General features: G+C 42.2%; 1 protein-coding gene across 1 annotated transcript in view; it reads left to right on the top strand.

Moving 5' to 3' along the window:
- The window catches only part of HYDIN (HYDIN axonemal central pair apparatus protein), a 317,742-nt gene that overhangs the window by 24,860 nt on the left and 270,066 nt on the right, over positions 1-22,816 (top strand). The window contains exons 2-5 of the mRNA XM_038753650.1: positions 1,466-1,516; positions 6,674-6,828; positions 16,598-16,723; positions 22,363-22,482. Coding sequence (XP_038609578.1) covers positions 6,694-6,828; positions 16,598-16,723; positions 22,363-22,482 — 381 coding nt within the window. The 5' untranslated portion in view covers positions 1,466-1,516; positions 6,674-6,693. The remainder of the gene's footprint in view (positions 1-1,465; positions 1,517-6,673; positions 6,829-16,597; positions 16,724-22,362; positions 22,483-22,816) is intronic.

The following is a 22,816-nucleotide window of genomic DNA, read 5'->3' as shown; positions in this document are numbered from 1 at the left end:
AAAATTGAATACATCTAGTTATAAAAGCCAAAATGCCAGCCAAAGTTCAAAAAGTTAAAATTTACTCTACACAGTTAGAGAAATATTAATGTGGTATAATATTATTTGCCCCTGTTTGGTCTCTGATATTGTGACATGTCCATTCACAGAATGACAGGACTGTATCCCAGCGCTTAGAGCAGTGCTTTGCACATAGTAAGCGCTTCATAAATGCCATTATTGCTATTATTATTATTACCTTCCCCATTAAATACCCTGACCACTGGAATGGGGAGGAAGTAGTAAGTGCACAGATGGAAGAGGTCAGAGGTGGAGAGACAGAGACAGAGAGATCAGTTCTCCACCACCATAGCGAAGAGGATTGAGGTAATTAGGTAATTCAGGGTAAACTGATTTTTTTTTGTCCTAAATTAGCTAGATAATTGCCTCTAGCACATTTCGACAGAGGAAACTTGTCTGGAGAATCCCCTGAATCTTCAGTGTGCCTCTGAGGAAAAATGCTTACCTGCTCGTCAAGGCTATTGGCCCCTGGAAAGGGGGATGATTTTGGTAAAGGCTTAACCCCAAATTCAATTCAATTCAATTCAGTCATGTTTATTGAGCATTTACTTCCCAAGCGCTTAGTACAGTGCTCTGCACACAGTAAGTGCTCAATAAATACAATTGAATGAATGACTGAGTCGACTGTAAACATTAATAATAATGATAACTCTGGTAATTTAAGTGCTTCCCATATGCCGGGCCTGGGGCAGATACAGTCTAAGCAGATGGGACCCAGTCCCTGTTCCACACGAGGCTCATAGTTTGAGGGGGAGGGAGAACAGGAATCTTGTCCCCAGTTTTGCAGATGAGGAAACTGAGGCACAGGTAAGACACTCAGCAGGCCAGTGGCGGACCCAGGATTAGAATGCAAGTTCTAAGACTCCCAGTCCCATGCTCTTTCCACTGGGCCACACTGCTCCTCTAATCCAGAGCTCTGCGTTTTAGATCATCTGCCTTTCCACCACGCCCCACCTTGGCTGCAGGCTGATTTGGGTCTCTTCTTAATTAAAACCTGGTGTTCGGGTGATCCCTGGATTCCATGCCCCTGGGCCAAGCTCCCCAGATACTCATAGAACTGACACTTCCGGATCGTCACCATTCATTTTTTAGCTCTCACATCGGCGGAGTATTTGACATCAGACTCTCTTTTTAAAGACCGGCTTCTACTGAACTATTATTAACTTTGTTCAATATGTTCTTTTTGTTCTTTGGCTTAATGAGCCTGCTCAGTAATTTAGCAGATGATACATTTGAGAGGAAATGTAAAATGCAGAAAAGTAAAACCCTGGGAGCAGGACCGAATCCCCGATAAGTTTGGTTTTGATCAAATAGAATTGGGAGTCCCTATGCCATCCTGGCTGGAGCTCTGGGGACGAGCTAGGCCTGGTTCTTTCCTAAACTCACATCATTTTCTCTCTCCCAGGAATCAACATCCTTGAGAGCTGCTGACGGAAGCAAGGGAGTCCGTCAATCGGTCAGTCATATTTATTGAGCCCTTACTGCGTGCAAAGCTTTGTACTAAAGTGCTGGGAGAGTTTAGCCTAGAGTCAGGGAAGATGTTGGAAGGAAATGCAGGGTGAGGGAAACAGGAATAGGAGACAGAGATATGGGGAGAGGAGAAAATGGGGTGAAAACAGGAATAGGAGACAGAGATATGGGGAGAGGAGAAAATGGGGTGCTTGTCAGATGGGAATAATGGGAGTAGATATCTAGGTTTGGGGTTGAAAATATTCTCCTCATTCTTGTTAATCTTGCCGCTGACCTGTTACTCACGTCCTCCAGTAAGCCTGGAACTCCCTTCCCTATCACATCCAGCAGACTACTGCTCTCCCTTCACGTAAGCCTTTCTGAAATCACATCTCCTCCAGAAGACCTTCCTTCTCTGATTAATCACTTCGATCCCTATCTATTCCCCACCACAACTCCTGCCACTTTAGTACTTCCAAGTCACTCCAGCACTTGGATATTCACTCCTCCATTCCCCTCCTCCGTGACACTTAGGTACATATCTTTAAACTCTGTTGTTTCTCCAAAACTGTAATTTATTTTAGTGTCTATCTCTCCCTCTTGGCAGATTGTAAGGGCCTTGAGGACAGGGATAGTGTCTAGTAATTCTACTGTACTCCCCCAGGTGCTTGGTACACTGCTCTGCGTGGAGTAGGTATTCAGTAAATGCCACTGATAGGTTGAAGGTATAATAATAATAACAATAATGGTATTTGTTAAGTATTTACTATGTGCCAAGCACTGTTCTAAGCACTAGAGTAGATACAAAGTTATCAGGTTGTCCACGTGGGGCTCACAGTCTTCATCCCCATTTTACAGATGAGGTAACTGAGGCACACAGAAGTAAAGTGGCTTGCCCAAGGTCACACAGCAGACAAGTGGCAGAGCCGGGATTAGAACCACGTCTCGGATATCTTGAAGGCATTCAATTTTGCACATACGTCTTCTTCCCTTCTAAAATCCTAGCTCTTTTCTTGAGGTCACGAAATAGGATTTCCTTGAAAATTAACCTGGAAAACAGATGGCTAGAAAGAATTCTGCACTTCTCCAGGAACTGAATAGATAATGTTTTCTTTTTCCTTTAATTTCTTCAGTGCTCTGATTTTTTTGTTAGAGAGACTGAGACACTGCTGCTTTGAAATGAATTTGTTCCTGCTGAGAGCTGTAAGTGGTACTTTACCTTTGGGACGGAGGTGACTGTATTTATGCCATCTCCTCAGTTAGAGTAATCTCCAGTGGCCCTTATACAACCTGTTCTTTCACCTATTCTGAACCTCTTGTCAAATTTCCCTAGACGGCTATGGTTTATAAATTTATGATGTTGTAATGACTTATGTTGATCCGTTCCCAGGAGGGCTGCACCTACCATTTATTACATTGGCGGTGCCACATTTTTATATCGTACAAATTGATTTCTATTTAGCCTGCTATAGCGCTGAGATATGTATGCTCCTCTCCAAAAATCATACCTGTTAAAAATAAAAGGTTGTCACCAATCAGTGGTATTTGAGTGCTTGCAGTGGCAATATTTAACATTATCTTTTCATAAAAACATGATCTTGGAAACTTTCAGCTCATTCTTTCTTGTTTCTTTTATTTCACACCACAAATTAGATATCCTCTGTGTGTGACAACTTAATCTAACCCAAATAAACCATGGTACAATCAATTATGATCAAGAGTGGGAATCAGAGGATATATTAGGGAGGTGAAACTATTTACATAAATAACACTTTAAAATCACATTTGGAAACATGAATCAATTAAAATATTGCTAAATACATGGTTGATATTGCTGCCGTAGTTGGTGACTCACCTAATTGCATATTCATTTTTCGTATCTTGGTGTTTTTGATTCAATCATAATTGCTTTTGAAATGATGTTTATAAGGAGCTTTGACTTGGGGCATCAGTAAATGAAGCTTACCACCTGACTCTCCTTGGGGAAACTCTTTCAGGGCTTTTGAACTTTCATTCCTGGGGTAAACCATGTTGACTGGGTAATTTTGGTTACACATTATCCCTGGATTCATTTTGAGAAGTTCTGATTTTTGGGTAAACTTGCCTAGCGCTGACTTAATATTACTGTCGTCATCGGAATTGACATTGTTTCTTTCGGAATGCATAGCTAGGTCGCTAACCTGTTGGTGAATTTAGGATCTCATAGCGTGCTTAGATCTTCCATTCCATCCTCTAGGTAAAAACAAGCAACTTTTTGTGGGTTTTTAGTGATATGTAGTAAAGCACTTGATAGGTTCCAGGCACTGTATTAAGCGCTAGGATAGGTACAAGTTAATCGGATTGGACCCAGTCCATGTCCCAGAAGGGGTTCACAGTCTTAGCCCCCATTTTACAGATGAGATAACCGAGGCAGAAAAGTGAATTGACTTGCCCAAGGTCACACAGCAGACAAGTAGCAGAGTCAGGATTCGAATCCAACTCCCAGGCCCCGTGCTCTATCCACTAAGCCATGCTGCTTCTCATGTTTCCCCCCCCACCCCCACCCCAAAAGGGCGGGGGGGAGGACAGATGTTTAAATGCCAGTTTTTCTATGTGTGTTGAGTGGAAGCTGCAAGAGAAATACATTTCTGCATGAACTAAGCCAATCAGAAGTTATAGTTGAGATTTGGCTCTGTGCAGCACAGAGAAAACTAAAAAGTTATGGTTCCACAAGTACTTGCACCTATTTGCAGACCAAATTATCCCTTTGATTTTAATATCCTCAGAAGCAGAGTCCATGTCTCCCAAACACTTACTACAGAGCGCTGCACAGAGAAGATGCTCAGTAAGTACTAACGAATAAATGCCCCGTAAATAGGAAAATGCCGTGTTTCAGTGGTCTGCCCAGCTTAGTATTTTGCCTCCCACAGCGACAACAGGAGATGCTGGAGAGCATTTTATGGTTGCTCCGCATGACAAGAGAGAGAGTAAATATCTGTCGGATTTGAGGAGGGAGGGCATTTCAGGCCAGAGGTAGGACATTGGCGAGAGGTTGGCATCCAGAGAGATGAGATCAAGGTACAGTGAGAAGGTTAGAGTTAGAGGAGCAGAGTGTGTGGGTAGCGAGGTGAGGTAGGAGGAGGCAACGTGATTGAGTACTTTAAAGCCAATGGTGAGGCGTTTCTGTTTGATGTGGAGGTGGATGGGCAGCCATTGGAGTTTCTCAATGAGTGGGGAAACATGGACTCAGTGGTTTTGTAGAAAAATGATCTACATAGTAGAGTGAAATATGGACTGGAGCGGGGAGAGGGAGGTCACAAGGAGGCTGTTACAGTATTCAAGGCGAGGTAGGATTTCCAGGCTGAGGAGCCCAAATCTTTTCATTTTATTCTTTGTGTCTATCTTCAAATAGGAGTCTTTATTCCATGGGCTAAAGGTTAGTCTTTTTCTTTGTGACTCCATTTCTTTTTCTATCACCATGTATAACTGAACCCTCAGAAAAAATACTTTGCAGCTTTCTAGCCATTGATCTAGGAGGCTCTCAATATATTTCAGCCACTATTTTTTATCAAAACTCCAGGAGATGCTAACTTCTTTTTATCAGTTAATAAAGATTTTGAGAGGTCAAGGGGCTTGATGCTTGTCAATAAGCCAATAGCAGTGTTAGGCTCCCTAAGATCCTGTCCCTTGGTCATCTATGTTGAAGGGTGGAAGAGTTCAGGATTAGGGCATAGAGGGGTCATTGTCTGTGGAAAACAGGAGGAAACGAGCCAGACTACAAGAAATGGTAACCAAGGCAACAAGGTGAGTTAAAGAATCTTGGCCTGGTGAAGAAATAAGCTCTTTTGTTGAAAGATAAGGGAATTTTCCCTTGCAAAATAGTTGAACTAGCAAGATAGAGGGAGTATGGATGTTTGTTTGTTTTTTTCCCCAACAAAGAAGACTGAAAGGTAGATTGGGGGTGGTTATTTATTAGGTATGGAGGGGAGAAAGAGAAGGGTGGGATTTGAGCAATTACTCCTGTTGTAGATATTGACAATTTGGCCTTTGGCAGCTCATTAGGAAAGCCGAGAAGAAGTGACAGTGGTGTTTAGTGCATGCCACTGACCGTAGTGCTCTGTATTTGGGATGGAGTCTCCAATCAGAAACCCCAGTTGAGCCTGCGTAGGAGACTTCAGGACTAAGAACCTGCTCAGAGGAATTGACTATCTGATGGCTTGTGCAGTTCCCCCACATTCACTCTCTCCCATACCCACCGGTCATGCTCCCTCCGGGGCAAGGAGTGCAAGGAGCATGTAGATAAGCATGGATGCAGCACAGTGAAAAATGCGTGTTTGATCTTTGCCAGTAGTCTGCTACCGGTAGAACCCTAGTTCTGGTTCTCCTGTTGCCCAGAGCTGCACTCTTTCCACTAGACCAAGAGCAGGGCTGAATTCACTGTGCCAAGCATTCGGCATGTTACAACAAAAGCAGAAGATGGGTTTCCTGCCAACAAGGAGATAGAAATAGAAATGTTTACACGAAGTCGGAAGAAAAATAATCAGCTAGGGAGTTGAGTGGATACATGAGGCTGAAATGTGAGAGTTAATCAGAATAAATAACGGATTGTACAGTTGAATACATGAGTGCTAGAGATGGCTGTTGGACTTGTGTTACACATCACTAGATATTGGGAATAAAGTGGAGGAAGCTTGCTGGAGGAGGTGGGATATTGGAAGGGCTGAGGTCTGGCAGATTTGGAGGGTTGGGAGGAGAGAGTTTCCAGAATGGGGGACTAATGGGAACAGGCAAGATGAGACTGTTACAGTTGGGCATGGGTGGAGGGACGAGTGCATGCGAGGGAGTAGCAGGGTGAAGAAAGCAGACCTGTAAAATGAAGAAAGTTGGTGGAGAAACCTCGAAGCCAAAGGGAAGAGTTTTTGTTTGATGTGCTAACCCCTGACTTTTGTTTTCGTTTTTCCGTGGAGTGAGGAAACCTAACCTGAATGCTAATTTTGGACGATGAGCCAGGCAGCAGTGTGGAGTATGGACTGAAGTGGGAAGAGGCTGGCTCTTAACAAATACCATTATTATTATTATTATTGTTGTTTAAAAAGTATTTGCTAGACTTTAAAAGTTTAAAAGTTTGCTAGACTAGTCTGCTTAATCCCATCATCTCGTTAATTTCCATTTTCTTTTCCAACAGAGTTAAGAAATTGACTCCAAATGACAACTGGCAAGATACGGGGAGCTCTGGGGACCATCCAGACGGGGGGCCTCAGAATGACCGAAAGTTTACAGAGTAAGGTGGTGGCACCGCGTAACCCCAAGCTGGTCACGGAAAAAGAAGTCTCCCGAATGGTAAAGGATCCCCGCATCACTAGCTTCCCAGTTAGAGCGAGCGAGGCATTTTTAGCATAGTTTGGAGTTGTTATTGCGCTAGTAGAAAGTTATCAACCAACATCTTAATGATTGTTGGGTAGCTTCCTGTCAGCAGGATTCGTGCTGGACTTGTGGCCACAAAACAGAATGTATTTCTGTGTGCCCTCTCAATAACAGAGCCGGCTGTGTTCTCAACCGATTGATAGGCCATTGGCGGGTGAGACATTTGCATCCATCTGTAATTTTATTTATTTATATTGATGTCTGTTTACTTGTATTGAAGTCCATCTTCCCCGTTCTAGACTGTGAGCTCGTTATGGGCAGGGATTGTCTCTCTTTATTGCCGTATTGTACTTTCCCAAGCCCTTAGTGCAGTGCTCTGCGTGTGCAATAAATACACTCAATAAATATTTATAAATAATAAATAAATAAATACACTCAATAAAAACACTCAATAAATATGATCGAGTGAATGATGGAATGAATCCACTGGACCAATCATGGGGGGCGTCTACCGGGAGACTAGATTGGTCTTGTGGGTTCGTGTTAAAATATCTCTCTCTGCCCCTGCTCGGCGACCTACTCTGCCATGCCTTCAGCATAGCTGTAAACACAACCAACAGTGTCAAGTAACAAACATGACAGACCAGTAAGGGTCAGTGCATAAAGCGGCCAGGACTGTGGGCCTCATTGGCTTTTTCAGTCACAGGTGTGTGCACGCACGCACCCCCCCCCCCCCCCCCCGCCCCCCCCCGCAATGAGTGACTTTCACAGTCAGTGGTGTCTTCCAATAGGAAAGACAATTGTGTGTGTGTGATGGTCAGTTAACATCCCTTCAATTAGCACGGAAGCTGACTCGTAGAAAGATACAATTTTAACAATGCTTACGCACCTGTTAAAACTTCATAATATATTGAAATCCCAAGAGTACTTCATAAGGCTGAGGTCTGAAGGAATCCATCTTGTTAGATGAAGCAAGTAGAAGCCATTTAAGGCTCTCTAAAATTAGGACACATTTCTAACATTTGCGTTTAAGGAATGAAAAGAGAACATGGCAGCTTATATTTGGGACAGTCTATAAGCCACGAGGGTGTTTGGGGAAACAGGGTAGCACTTGAGGAAGAGTTTCCTCTTTTTGTCTGATTTTGAAAGGTATAGGTGCATGACAGATAGGCAGGATTTTTTTTACAGGAATGTGCCGCAACACCATTCTCATATTTCTTTTAACAGGGAGGAAAGTCAGTCATTCATTCAGTCATATTTATTGAACACTGATGGTGTGCAAAGCACTGTACTAAGCGCTCAGGAGAGTACAGTATAACAATAAACATACACATTCCCCGCCGACAGTGAGTTTACACTCTAGAGCAGGAAACAGACATTACTATGAATAAATAAATAAATAAATAAATAAATAAATAAATAAATAAATAAATAAATAAATTGCAGATCGTGGTGGAAAGAGCACGGACTTGGGAGTCAGAGATCATGGGTTCAAATCCCGGCTCCACCGCTTTCCAGCTGTGTGACTTTGGGCAAGTCACTTAACTTCTCTGTGCCTCAGTTACCTCATCTGTAACATGGGGATGAAGACTGTGAGCCCCCCGTGGGACAACCTGATCACCTCGTATCCTCCCCACCACTTAGAGCAGTGCTTTGCACATAGTAAGTGCTTAACAAATGCCATCATTATTATTATTACATAAGTCCACAGTAAACAATTAACAATTATTAATTAAAGGAGGAGCTCAAGAGGGTAACTAGGGTACAGGGGACAGTTTTGAAGAGCCACTTTGGCCACCAAACAGCTATAAAGTGCCTCCTGCATATAGTAAGTGTTTAAGAAATACCATTATTATTATTAAGGGTATTAAAAAATGCCATTGCCAAATCAGAGCAACCAATGAATTCGGCCCCTTATTAAGCCCGTGCAGTGTTCAGGCCCTAGGAGGAATCCATGGAGTTGAATGCAGGCGCAGTCTCTGGTCACCACTCCAAAATGGAAAAGGACAAACACATAGGGAAGATGCAACAAGGCAGTCCAGCTCCGTATTCTCTCTCCAATAGTGGTCCAACAGTAGTAAAACAGCAAAGAGACATATAAAAGAGTTGTGTGATGGGTGGCTCCATGGCATGCCTAGAAGCAGTGTGGCCCAGTGGATAGAGCAGGGACCTGGGAAGGACCTGGGGTTTTAATCCTGGCTCCACCACTTGTCTGCTGTGTGACATTGAGCAAGTCACTTCACTTCTCAGTATATACCTGTATATATATACATATATAGACATATATATACACATATATATACATATATATACATACATACATATACACATATACATACATCTACATGTATACATATATACATATACCTGTATATATGTATATATGTTTGTACATATTTATTACTCTATTTATTTTACTTGTGCATATCTATTCTATTTATTTTATTTTGTTAGTATGTTTGGTTTTGTTCTTTTTCTCCCCCTTTTAGACTGTGAGCCCACTGTTGGGTAGGGACTGTCTCTATATGTTGCCAACTTGTACTTCCCAAGCGCTTAGTACAGTGCTCTGCACACAGTAAGCGCTCAATAAATACAATTGATGATGATGATGATGATGATGATCTCCTCAGTCTGGTGTTTGGTGATTTAGTTAGCACTTCTGCCTTTGAGACTTTGTAGTCTTATAAAATGTAGTCTACGAAATCATGAAGGGCCCCCTCTAGTTTGTAAGCTCCTTATGTCCGCTAATTCTGCTGTATTGTACTCTCCCAACTGCACATAACAGTGCTCTGCACAACTCAATAAATACCATTGATTGACTGATTTAATATCTCTTTCCTGAGTCAGAGCTCGTAACTCAAAAGCCTATCATCTAGTAATTATCATTTGGGGTACTTGTCCAAAGTCCTTGAATTTCTTCACATAGAAGCACATCATTTTTTACAGCCCATTCACTCGGGTCAGTGTTTTCCTGCAGTATGTCTTTATAGCATTTCACACCCCAGAAGAAGGTTTTCCTTTATATTACCAAGTCAACAATTTACAACCAGAGGGTAAAATATTTAGACTAAGAAAAACTCTTAAGTACAATTTTATTCCCTCCTTACCCTCTCCCTCCAAGATCAGTGAGCTCGCATGTTTGGCTAACTTTGAGAAATTTCACTGCTTACTCACTCTACCCTATTATTTATGAAAATGTTGACAGAACCGGTCCTAAAGTCGATCCAAATCCGGTTGGTTCAACCTTCACGACATTATTAAAATCCACCCTTTGCTCTTCATCCAAACTGCTGGCACACTGATCCAACTGCTTAACCAATCCCACCATGGTTCTGCTTACTTGCTCATCTCCAGCCTCCTGTCCTCACTTCAGTCTATATGTCACGCTGCTACATGAGAGATTTTTCAACAGAAACGTTCAGTCCATGTCTCTCTATTCACTTCTCAAGACCTTCCATTGGCTGCCCATCCACCTCTTCATTAAAACAGAAACTCCTTACCGTTAACTTTAAAGCAGTCAATCAGCTCGCCCCATCCTATCTCACCTCACCCATCTCCTACTATATCTCAGCTGCAAACTCCGCTACTCTAGTGCCAACTTACTCACTGTGCCCCGATCTCATCTATTTCAACACTAACCCCTCTTCCCATGTTTTCCCCCTGATCTGGAACTCCCTCCCCTTCCAAATATGCCAGACCACCGGTCTCTTCACCTGCAAAGCATTACTAAGGTCACATCAGGAAAGCAGCGTGGCTCAGTGGAAAGCAGCGGGCTTGGGAGTCAGAGGTCATGGGTTCTAATCCTGGCTCTGCCACGTCTGAATTTGGGCAAGTCATTTCACTTCTCTGTGCCTCAGTTCCCTCATCTGTAAAATGGGGATGAAGACTGTGAGCCCCACGTGGGACAACCTGATCACCTTGTATACTCCCCAGCACTTAGAACAGTGCTTTTCACATAGTAAGCACTTAAAAGATACCATCATTATTATTATTATTTCCTCCAAGATGCCTTCCTCAATTAAGCCAATTTTTCCCTGGCTCGCTCTCCTTTCTGCTTCGTCTGTGCACTTGGATCTGTGGCCTTTGGGCATTTGATATTGGTGCCACTCCCTGCCCCACATCACTTATGCGCATACCCTTAAATTATGTATTATAAATTTTTATTTACATTAACGTCTGTCTCCCCATCTAAACTGAAAGCGCAGTCTGGGCAGGGAATGTGTCTGGTTATTCTGTTGTATTGTTCTCTCCCAAGCACTTAGTACAGAGCTCTGCACATAGGAAGTGCTCAGTAAATACCTTTGTATGATTGATTGATCTTTGGGGGACCCCACTATTTACACTTGACTATCGTGAAAGTGGCTGTTTATCCCAAACCTTTATGTCAATCAGTCAGTCAATCAATCATATTTATAGCACGCTTACTGTGTGCAGAGCATTGTACTAAGGAATTGTGAGAGTATGGTATGACACAGTGGGTAGACACACTATCTGCCCACAAGAAGTGAGAAGCAGCATGTCTCAGTGGAAAGAGCCCGGGCTTTGGAGCCAGAGGTCATGGGTTCAAATCCCGGCTCCGCCACTTGTCAGCTGTGTGACTTTGGGCAAATCACTTCACTTCTCTGTGCCTCAGTGACCTCATCTGTAAAATGGGGATTACGACTGTGAGCCCCACATGGGACAACATGATCACCTTGTATCCTCCCCAGTGCTTAGAACAGTGCTTTGCACATAGTAAGCACTTAGTAAATACCATCATCATTATTATTATTATTCCCTGTGCCTCAGTGACCTCATCTGTCAAATGGGGATTGCGACTGTGAGCCCCACATTGGACAACCTGATCACCTTGTATCCTCCCCAGCGCTTAGAACAGTGCTTTGCACATAGTAAGCGCTTAATAAATGCCATCAAAAAAAAAAAAAAACCAAACAAGTATACAGTCTAGAAGGGGAGACAGACATTATTATAAATAAGTGAATTACAGATATGTACATAAGTGCTGTAGGGCTTAGAGGTGAATAAAGGGTGCAAATAATAATAATACTAATAATAAATATTGATGGCATTTGTTAAGTGCTTACTGCGTGCCATTCATTCATTCATTCAATCATATTTATTGAGTGCTTACTGTGTGCAGAGCACTGTACTAAGCGCTTGGGAACTCCAAGTTGGCAACCTATAGAGACGGTCCCTACCCAACAGTGGGCTCACAGTCTAGAAGGGGGAGACAGACAACAAAATAAAACATATTAACAAAATAATATAAATAGAGTAAATATGTGCAAGTAAAACAGAGTAACAAATATGTACAAACACACACATACACACATATATATATATATATATATATATACGTATATACAGTGGTGTGGGGAGGGGAAGGAGGTAAGGCGGGGGGGGATGGGGAGGGGGAGGAGGGGCCAGGCACTGTACTAAGCTCCAGCACTGTACTGAGCGATCCAAGTGCAAGGGTGATGCAGAAGGGAGTGGGAGATGAGGGCCTACTTAGGCAAGGCCACTTCGAAGAGATGTGTCTTAAATAAGACTCTGAATATGGAGAGAATGATTGTCTGACAGATATGAAAAGGAGGGCGATCCAGGCCAGAGGAAGGACATCAGTGAGAGGTCGGCGGCAAGATAGTTCCTATCTCTTAAATAATTTCCTATCCTTGGCAAAATGTCCTTTTCAATCCCCTCATTACTCAGGTCATTTTAAAGCCATTACCTGGAATAATAATAATGATAATAATAATCAACCACTCAATTAATCAACTGAGTGCTTCCTGTGTGCTCAGCACCGTCTAAACCTTTGGGAGAATACAGTACAATAAAAGTGGTAGACACAGCCCCTGCCCACAAGGAGCTTACAGTCTAGAGGGGGAGACAGATGTTAAATTACAAGCAGGGGAAAAGCAGAGCATAAGGATTCATTCATTTATTCAATTGTATTTATTGAGTGCTTACTGTGTGCAGAACACTGTACTAAGCGCTTGGGAAGTACAAGTTGGCAACATATAGAGACGGTCCCTACCCAACAACGGGCTCACGGTCTAGAAGGATAGCTATATACGGGCTGTGGGCCCATGGGTGGCATGAATCAATCAATCGTTCAATCAATCGTATTTATTGAGCGCATACTATGTGCAGAGCACTGTACTAAGCGCTTGGGAAGTACAAATTGGCAACACATAGAGACAGTCCCTACCCAACAGTGGGCTCACAGTCTAAAAGAGTGGGCTCACAGTCTAAAAGAGTGGGCTCACAGTCTAAATATCAAGTGTTTTAGAGATTTAAACTCAAGTACTTAATGTAGTACAGTGCTAAGCACTTAGTACAGTGCTCTGCAATAGTAAGCACTCAATAAATACCACTGATTGGAAAAAAAGTACATAGACAATTCAGAAGTAGGGGCAAAAAAGAGGACATGAGGCTTTAGTCAGGGAAGGGTTCATGGATGAGGTGTGATTAATAGTGGGGCTGTGAAGGTGGGGAGAGTGGTCATATGTCAGATATGACACAGGAGAATGTTCCAGGCCGGAGGGAGGATATAGACCAGAGGGAAGACATGGGCCAGGGGTTGATAGTGAGAAGGATGTGATCAAGGTTCAGTGAGTAGGTTTTAGTAGAGGAGCAAAGTGTGTTGGTTGGAGTGTAGTGGGTGATCAATGAGGTGTAAAGTAGGAGGGGGAGAGCTGTTAGCCTAAAATCCAACTGCGAGGAGTTTCTGTGAAAGGCAGAGATGGATGGACAATGATCGGAGGTTTTCGAGGAGTGGGGAGACATGAGAAAAATGATTCAGACAGCAGAATGAAGTATGGACTGCAGTGGGGAGAGAGAGGAGGCAGAGGGAGGATATCAAAGGGGATGACATGATGGTCATTCATTCATTCATTCATTCAATCGTATTTACTGAACACTTACTGTGTGCAGAGCACTGGACTAAGCGCTTGGGAAGTCCAAGTTGGCAACATATAGAGACGGTCCCTACCCAACAGCGGGCTCACAGTCTAGAAGGGGGAGAGCGGGATGTGATAAGTGCTGGATCAGTGTGGTAGCAGTTTGGAGGGAGAGGACGAGGTGGATTGTAGAGATGTTGGAAGGTAGAACCAACAGGATTTGGGGCAGGCTGACTATGCAGGTTGACTGAGCGAGTCTTGCCTGCTAGATTGTAAACTCCTTGAGTTTACAAGGAGAGCCTACTCTACTGTAATCTCTCTCCCAGCACTTAAAACAGTTTTCTGAAAAGTAAGTGTTCATTGAATCAATCAATCAAAGATATTTATTTAGTGCTATGTGCAGAGCCCTACTAAGTGCTTGGGAGTGTACACTACAACAGAATTAGCCCATTCCCAGTCCATAATGAGTTTGCAATCTAGAAGGGGATACTGGCATTAATATAAATAAATAATTTATAATGTATAATTTAAAGATACCATTGATTATCGTGTGCCTACTATGGGCAAAGCGTTGGACTAAGTGCTTGGGAGACTAGATGATGATGATGATGATGATGGCATTTGTTAAGCGCTTACTATGTGCAAAGCACTGTTCTAAGCGCTGGGGGGATACAAGGTGATCAGGTTGCCCCACGTGGGGCTCACAGTCATCATCCCCATTTTACAGATGAGGTAACTGAGGCTCCGAGAAGTGAAGTGACTTGCCCAAGGTCACACAGCAGATGTGGCGGAGCCGGGATTCGAACCCCTGACCTCTGACTCCAAAGTCCGTGCTCTTTCCACTGAGCCATGCTGCTCCAGTCCTGCCCTCAAGGAGCTCTCAATCTAACAGTGTAGTCAGAAAAACACAAATCATTTACAAATAGTGGAAATTGTCCTTCATTTCACCCCTACTTTTACCTTAGAGGTAATAATCCCTGAATTGTGTTTTTGTGGAAAAAATGCGTTTATAAAAGGATTTCTTTGAGTACTCTGTACAATTGTACAGAGAAGCAGCGTGGCTCAGTGGAAAGAGCCCGGGCTTTGGAGCCAAGGGTCATGGGTTCGAATCCCAGCTCCACCACATGTCAGCTGTGTGACCTTGGGCAAGTCACTTAACTTCTCTGAGCCTCGGTCCCTTCATCTGTAAAATGGGGATTAAGACTGTGAGGCCCCCCGTGGGACAACCTGATCACCTTGTATTCCCCCCACCGCTTAGAACAGTGCTTTGCACATAGTAAGGGCTTAACAAATGCCGTCATTATTATTGCCCCCCGGGGGACAAGCTGATTACCTTGTAACCTCCCCAGTGCTTAGAACAGTGCTTTGCACATAGTAAGCACTTAATAAATGCCATTATATTTTGAAGCAGCGTGGCTCAGTGGAAAGAGCACGGGCTTTGGAGTCAGAGGTCATGGGTTCGAATCCCAACTCCACCGCATGTCTGCTGTGTGACCTTGGGCAAGTCACGTAACTTCTCTGCTCCTCAGTTACCTCATCTGTAAAATGGGGATTAAGACTGTGAGCCCCACGTGGGACAACTTGATCACCTTGTATCCCCCCAGCGCTTAGAACAGTGCTCTGCACATAGTAAGCACTTAATAAATGCCATTATCATTATTATTATTATTATTATTAATTGTTATGTGTGGCATGCACAGAGTAATTTAGATGCTAAAAGATACTCATGGCAAATAGAGATCTCCCTTCTGCAAAATTTTCTAACTGCCTTATCCTAAAATTCCAAGTTGAAAAAGAAAACACCGGTAAACATCCCCAACCTTCCGCAGGGGTAAATTGTTCCTATAATTAAAACCCAGATAGTTCTTACGTTGACAGAAGCTTCAACCCAAGTATCCAGGAGTGGGTTCCAAGAAGGTGAATCGGAGGTGAAAGCTATAATATAAATTTAGTATCATTCCTATGGATTCAAATCATCCAAATGAGGATGGTTGGTTTTAGCCCAAGGCAAAACGAGTCAGCAAAATTGTAAACTCTTCAGTGTTTATAACGAGCCTTGGCAGATCCTTTATTCCTGCATTACTGTTAGTGATGAGGGTGCTATTGGGCATAACACTGCATTTTGCATATTATGGGCACTCAGCAAACTTCCACACACTGGTTGAACTGGGGACACATAACTTTTGGATTTAGAGATTCACGCTTTCCGTTATTTGTCCGTCTTTGTCCCGTCTTTATTCCATCTTTGTCCCTTGTTTTAAAAGATTTCGTGGGCCACAGTTTAACTCATCATTTGGAATCTTTATTACACGGAGCGCACGTGTGATGAAATAATACCCAAGTCTTTGGAAATAGCTGATTAAAAAAAAATCACGTTAGAACTTGAATCCTCGAAGAAATTTGGCCGTTCCTGCTTGAGGCTTGTCTTTCCCTGCACTTTATATATTACAAAAATAATTCACTCACATGAAGCATCTCTCCACAGAACTTGCTGTGAGTTCTAAGGATATATCACTGTGGTATTTTCTAACTTTTTCTGTTGATCCAGAAAAGTTATTGCAAGATTTTATCAAATAACAAGGGAAAGAGGAAAACAAGCTTCCACCCGTCATTTCAGGTTATATAGTTAGGAGCTCAGTTATGCTAGAATCACTCCAGAAATGCATGTATGTTCCTTCTGTATAATTTATTGATTTTAAATATTTTATTAAGATGAACTTAGCGGAGTTCCCAGGATTATCCCGATGGCTGTGAGCCCAAATTATTCATCACTGGCACTTGAACGAGAAAAGCCTTTCTTAAGGTAGTCATTTATGTACCTTGGCTCCTGATGTTTTTAATTCCAGCTGACTCCTTCCGAGTTTCTGAAAGAGATGTCCCTCACCACAGAGCAGAAACTGGCCGCTACTCACGTCATGTGCCGACCCCAGATTGTTGAGCTTTTAGATATGGCGGAAACGACCCATCAAAAGGTATCCGTTTCTAACTGTGCTTCGTGTCTCTTCTATCCTTTCACTTAGTGTCACATCACAGAGCTAGAGGCAAAGGGAATACCATAAACGGAAGGTAACTTTGTAGTGTAGGTATAGTTTTTCAGGGAATCCATAGACTCAGAGGTATTTCTGGGCACTAGTTGGAAATTTGGTTTGAAGTTTCCTGGGCAAAGCCTGCAGTGATGAACCCGCAGTTGAACCTTCTTATTCTGAAGGAAGGAAGAATCCTCCCGGGCCTGGGCTGAGGGGCAGCTTCGGAGGGTGGAGTAAATGGGGTGATCCGGGTGGAAAGCTGGTTCACACTTAGTTTTCGTTCCCGTGGAAAATGAGAGTCTCCAAGTGATGATCAACTTAACCCCTTTCCAAGCCCTGACTTCTAGCACCCTCAAGATAAATGACGTTTTATTTTGCACCCCTAAATTTAGAAAGCTGACTTAAAATTTTTATCAGTGGAACCTGCATAAATTATTTCCACAATGAACATTTTTCCATTAATTCATTTCAAATTTATAATCGCCACGGGCCTGTGAAATACCATTTCATGCTTTGCGCATTAACTTTTCCCAGTTTCTTGAAAGGTTTTTGTTCTCTTTTGCCCATGATTATGATATCTTTCAGATGAAGCTTTCAAAACCGTTTTCGAGCATGGTCTCAATGCCCTGCCAAGTGCTTCGTTGCTTGGGGTAGAACCACCATGTTTAGGCTTTGCTTGCCTAAACCTTATTGTGGGCAGGTAACATGTCTGTCAGTACTGTTATATTGTACTCTCCCAAGTGCTTAATACAGTGCTCTGCACACAGTCAGCATTCAATAAATGGGATTGATTGATTGACAAAGTCCCAGAAAATAGAAATAAAACCTAGGACTCCTCTTGCTCTGCCATGCTCTTTAGAGCAAAGCTTTTGAAAATTTCATTTGGAGGTGGCTGCTCCTCTCTCCTCTTCCAAAATAACCGTACATTTAGACTCTGGGGATAAAGCACTCAGATCATATGCCGTATTTGGAGGATCACTGCATTAGACCAGATTATCCTTTAAAAGAAATGTTTTCCTTTATTTGTCTACTTAATGCAGTAAATTAATACAGCACATATCTTTTCTCCTTCCCTTCTAGTAATAATTTTTGCAGGGCAAGTAAAAAAGAAGAGTGATTTCATTCATTTATACTTAGTTTACTTACTTGGGGTTTGACAGGCTTGTGCGGGGATTTAATAATGCAGTAAGATACTCTAGCTAAAATGCATTTTTTAAAAAAAAAATCCATGCCATTTTGAAATGAGTATGATTTTTAAAATTGCACTTACTGCTTCAGATTGTGAAATAAAACCCTAAATACCAAACCTGAGTGGTACATTCATTCTTAGCAGTTTAACAAAATTAAACTCTTCAGGAAATTTTCCTTGCACATAATGTATAAGTTTCCATAAGAAAACACTTTCCTAGCCCATTCTCTAAAATGCTCTGTACGCCGGTGTATGGGATTTAGGTTAGTCGAGGGTTGACTTGGGATTGTCGAAGAATGGGCAACGGTTTAAATCACTTCCCTGACTACAGTTCACCCGCATGCAGCTAAGTATATCCAGGAGCTGCAGGAGAGAAAGCAAATTCCCCCCTCCTTTCCCTGATTTTTCAATCAATGAATGAATCATATTTTTTGAGCACTTACTGCATGCAGAGCACCATAGTAAGCACATCTGCTCTAATCAGAGAATCTCCAGCCAAGCAGACTGGGCTACCTCCTGTCTTTGTTTTACGGTATTTGTCGAGCGCTTACTCTGTGTCAAGCACTGTTCTACTCACTGGGGTAGGTACAGGTTAATTAGGTCGGACACGGTCCCTGTCCCTTATGGGGTTCACAGTCTAACAGGAGGGAGAACAGGTATTTAACCCCCATTTTACAGTTGAGGAAACTGAAGCAAAGAGTAAGTGAATTGATTTGCCCAAGGTCACACAGCAAGCAGTTGGCAGAGCCAGGATTAGAACCCAGGTCCTTTGACTCCAAGGCTGGCACTCTTCCCACGTGGTCATGCCTCTTCTCTGTTCTGCTTTCGCGTCTTTGGGTGCCATCCGAAAGAGTCACAGCCTTAGCGGTCATTCTCCTCCCCGTCCCTAACCATGACCGCAGAAGCCCCAGGGAAATCTGGGAGCACATTCTGTTCCCAGATGCTACTTAGCATCCATCTACAGGCTTCTGGTGAGTGGGAGATGCATTTCCTGCTATAATAATAATAATAATGGCATTTATTAAGCGCTTACTATGTGCAAGGCACTGTTCTAAGCCCTGGGGAGGTTACAAGGTGATCAGGTTGTCCCACGGGGGGCTCACAGTCTTAATCCCCATAGTCTTAATCCCCATTTTACAGATGAGGTAACTGAGGCACAGAGAAGTTAAGTGACTTTCCCAAAGTCACACAGCTGACAATTGGCAGAGTGGGATTTGAACCCATGACCTCTGACTCCAAAGCCCGGGCTCTTTCCACTGAGCCACGCTATACTAGGTAGGTCTGCAGAGCAGGGGAGGGCCTCTGCAGACTCAAGACAGCCTGCCCTCCCAAGGGAAGAGAAGATGGACAGCTCTCTCTCTCAGCCTCTGTATCCTTCAAGTTTCTTATCACCACATTATATGTGGTTAAAAAGAAAAAGATCAATTTCAAGGCACCAGTTGTTTTAAAAATCACTTGTTATAATGAGCCTAATTTAGTTTGGTGTCTTTGACACTCAGTGTATTATTTCAATTATATAATATACATTGGAAATAGGCTTAAACTACACTTGGAAATAGGCTTAAACTACACCAGAAGGGATTTAAGTTGGTATAAGGAAGAACTCTTTGTCGACGAGCGTGGTCAAACTGCAGTGAATTACTGAGGGGATTGTACGATCTTTCTCTAAGGTCTTCAAACAAGGATAGAAAAACCATCTGCCAGGGATGGTTAAAGTGGAAATGGAATGGTTTGGAAGTGGTGATTGTTAAGATCTTTTCCAGGTGTGTGATTTGATTCTTGCACCCTTCCCGATTGAGAATTCTCCGGAATCTCTCAATCCTGGCGTATATTTTTTATATTTAGATTAGGATCATTTTTAATCCTTTTGGCCTTCCTGATTGCTACTATGTTTTCCCCCTTTTTTTGTGTGTGGTGGTGGGGGGGGGGGGCTACACTTTTTGTTTTATCAGAATATCTACTTTCTGGTTGTTGAGTCTTGTTTTCCATAATATTTACTGCCATTTGGCTAGTGACTCAGATCCTCAGAAATGAGTACTTGGAAAATAATAATCATTATTATAATAATAAATAATAATAATCTGTCTTAATGTGAGTCATCCCAAAGCAGTTGGTTTTAGCTGATGTGGAAATAAAAAGAAACATTTGCAACACAAAATGGGCCAAATCAGAGGTCTTAGTGATGAGGAAAGGCATTTTGTGTTCCAGCTTCTATCTTCTGCACAAAGGTAATGTGAGGAGACATAGTAAAGCCACACCTCCTGCTAGGCATATCTGCTGCATACCTTTAATTAAAAGAAAGAAATTTCTGATTAGAAAATGAAGTGGGGCTTTCTGCAATATTCGTACAGTCTCAAGAGCATTTTATTCTGATAGCTACCTGGTTTTGCAAAGATAGCAAATTTGTATTTTAAAGATATGACTAATGGGTATTATTCAGGGGTTCAAATGACTTGTTTAAGGTTGCACGATGAAATGTCCAGTGGAAGGGATATAGATTTGGGCCCCAGTGGCTAACCAAGTGTCCTTCTAGACCATAATATGCAGTAAAAGGCTGAAAGTGAGATTTTAATGCATGATCAATGCCTGGGTGTTTTAAAGTGAAAAGTACCTCCATTCATAATGATGATTTTTCAGTGCTTATTAGTCACCTGAGTTGGAATATCTGGTGATGAACATTTAGAGGGCCTGAAAAATGACAACAGAAGCAGCTTTTTGTGTCGTATCACATACTATCACATGCAGAAGCTATGGGGAGTATCTAAAATCTCACAAACTATGTGTTTTGCACCATGACCAGAGATAGTTATGTAAATATTTAGTACATCCTGCAAAGATAGGAACATAATTTAAATGCACTAGCTAACTTCTAGCTATCTTTGCGGAGTACATTTTCAAAACTATTACCCTCTGGGGAAACATTTTAACTTTTGGAGAAATTTTAGTGGGATAGGGTAGCAATTTACTCACTTCAGGGGCTGTTTGTTTATTTTGGGAGGGGAAATCACCCAATTACTCCTAATAACTTTGGGCAAGAGTGTGGCTTTTCTGGGAAAGTTTTAGCCCTGAACATAGGATTTTGAAATGCAAATTTTGATCCTTTTATAGACTCACAAGATCACGTACTGCAACCCACTTTGCCTGAACTTCAACTTCTTCAGCAGTGAAGTGGAGAAAACTTCAGTAGGCCCAACAGTCAGGGATTTTTCTCAGGAATAATTAGTACTATAAAGAGCTAAAATGTGATGATTAAAACTCTGTTGAAACCTTAGACACTAATTTTAAGTTTAAAAATTAAGTTTAAAAATGGATCCTTCCCCTTTATCCCCTTATGTGCATATCTCAACACAATAACCTAGCTATATAAAGAAAGAGACCTGAATTTTGGCATGTTACCACATGGGTGCAATCCATCTCATCCACTTTAAATTTTGATTTTAATGGACATCATTAGAATGATTCGCAAAAGCATTGGATTCTTTAGGGCTGTGGAATGTTTTGGTCGAATTACCCTGCCTGTGTTGTTAATGGGTTGAACGGTCTCTTGTCGTTGTTGCCCTATAATCAGTTATGAAATTGCATAAAAATATACCATATATATTATAAAATTTTCAATCCTGTTGCATATACCCTATATGTAGATTTTCTTCTCCTTTGTGTTTGAAAATGATACTTCTAATGGCTTTGTGCTACTTATCCTCATATGTAAACTCCCCAGGACTTCTCATTTGCACTGTCAAAGTGTCATCACACTACGGTATCTGTATAATGTGGCTCCTGGGTTATTTCCTCTACTACTGCACGTAGTGAGATGCATTTCACTTATGTGAGCTTTAGGAACTCTGTCATCCCTTCTGTTGCCTTAGCAACAGTTACTACTTCTGGCAGAAGTGACCCAATGCCAAGACCTTTCACTTTAACGTCAGTCTTGTCTGTTTCTGTGATGCCTAATAGGAGATAGGCCTCATTTTCCCTCGTGTTGGTTTAGATCACTGTCATGGTGATTCTTGATTGTCCCAACTTCGCCTGCAGCTCTAGAGTTGGAAATGGAAAAATCCAACAGTCGAGATGATCGACTTTTATCCTCTACCTTCCCTTCTCTTAATTTGAAGCAACTCCAGTGATTCTTCTCTGGTTAGCTTTATTTAATGGGAGATAAACTACCCCTCTCGCTGTGTTAACTTAAGGGGGCTGAAGGCGATAAGCTTTCTGATCTTTCCCAGTTCAAGAATGCTCTTAGCTCTGAGCCCTCTATGTGCAAGTGACCTTGAACCTAAATTGAGTAGAATTGGTTGTACAGGCGACGCGTTTCGTTAGAACAATGTAGCCTTGCCTTTCCTTGACTTTTTGGTCATTCATAGATATCTAATGATGCAGTGGCTCTTTGAATCTTCAGTTCTCAGGTGTCGACCTGGATCAGACATTATTCCAGCCCTTTCCGTCCGAGGTGATATTTCAGAACTACACTCCCTGCGAGGTTTATGAAGTACCACTGATTCTGAGGAACAGTGATAAAGTAAGAACTTTCACCGAGGCCTTTCAGCGGGATGTTTTGGGATAGATCCTTGGTGCCGAACCCTCTCGTCCCCTCATAATAGGATGTTGTTGGCGAACTTTCACATAAAGTTAATAAGCCAATTTTGGAACTCTTTTTCCTAGCACATGCAGTCGAGGATTCTAGTAGGATGGATTTCACCAGACTTACTAGGTCTCAGATGCCAAATTTTTATTTTGTTTATTTATTTATTTATTTTTTGTTAGTGGTGGCTGTTACTATAAAGCAGAGTTCTGGTACCTGTTCAATTTTTCCATTAACACCCTGTATAGGACCAGAACGATTTTTGGATGGA

The sequence above is a fragment of the Tachyglossus aculeatus genome, chromosome 11 (assembly GCF_015852505.1).
Source record: "Tachyglossus aculeatus isolate mTacAcu1 chromosome 11, mTacAcu1.pri, whole genome shotgun sequence".
NCBI lineage: Eukaryota > Metazoa > Chordata > Mammalia > Monotremata > Tachyglossidae > Tachyglossus > Tachyglossus aculeatus.
The sequence above is the reverse complement of the archived record's forward strand: the minus strand, read 5'-3'. Positions and strand labels throughout refer to the sequence as shown.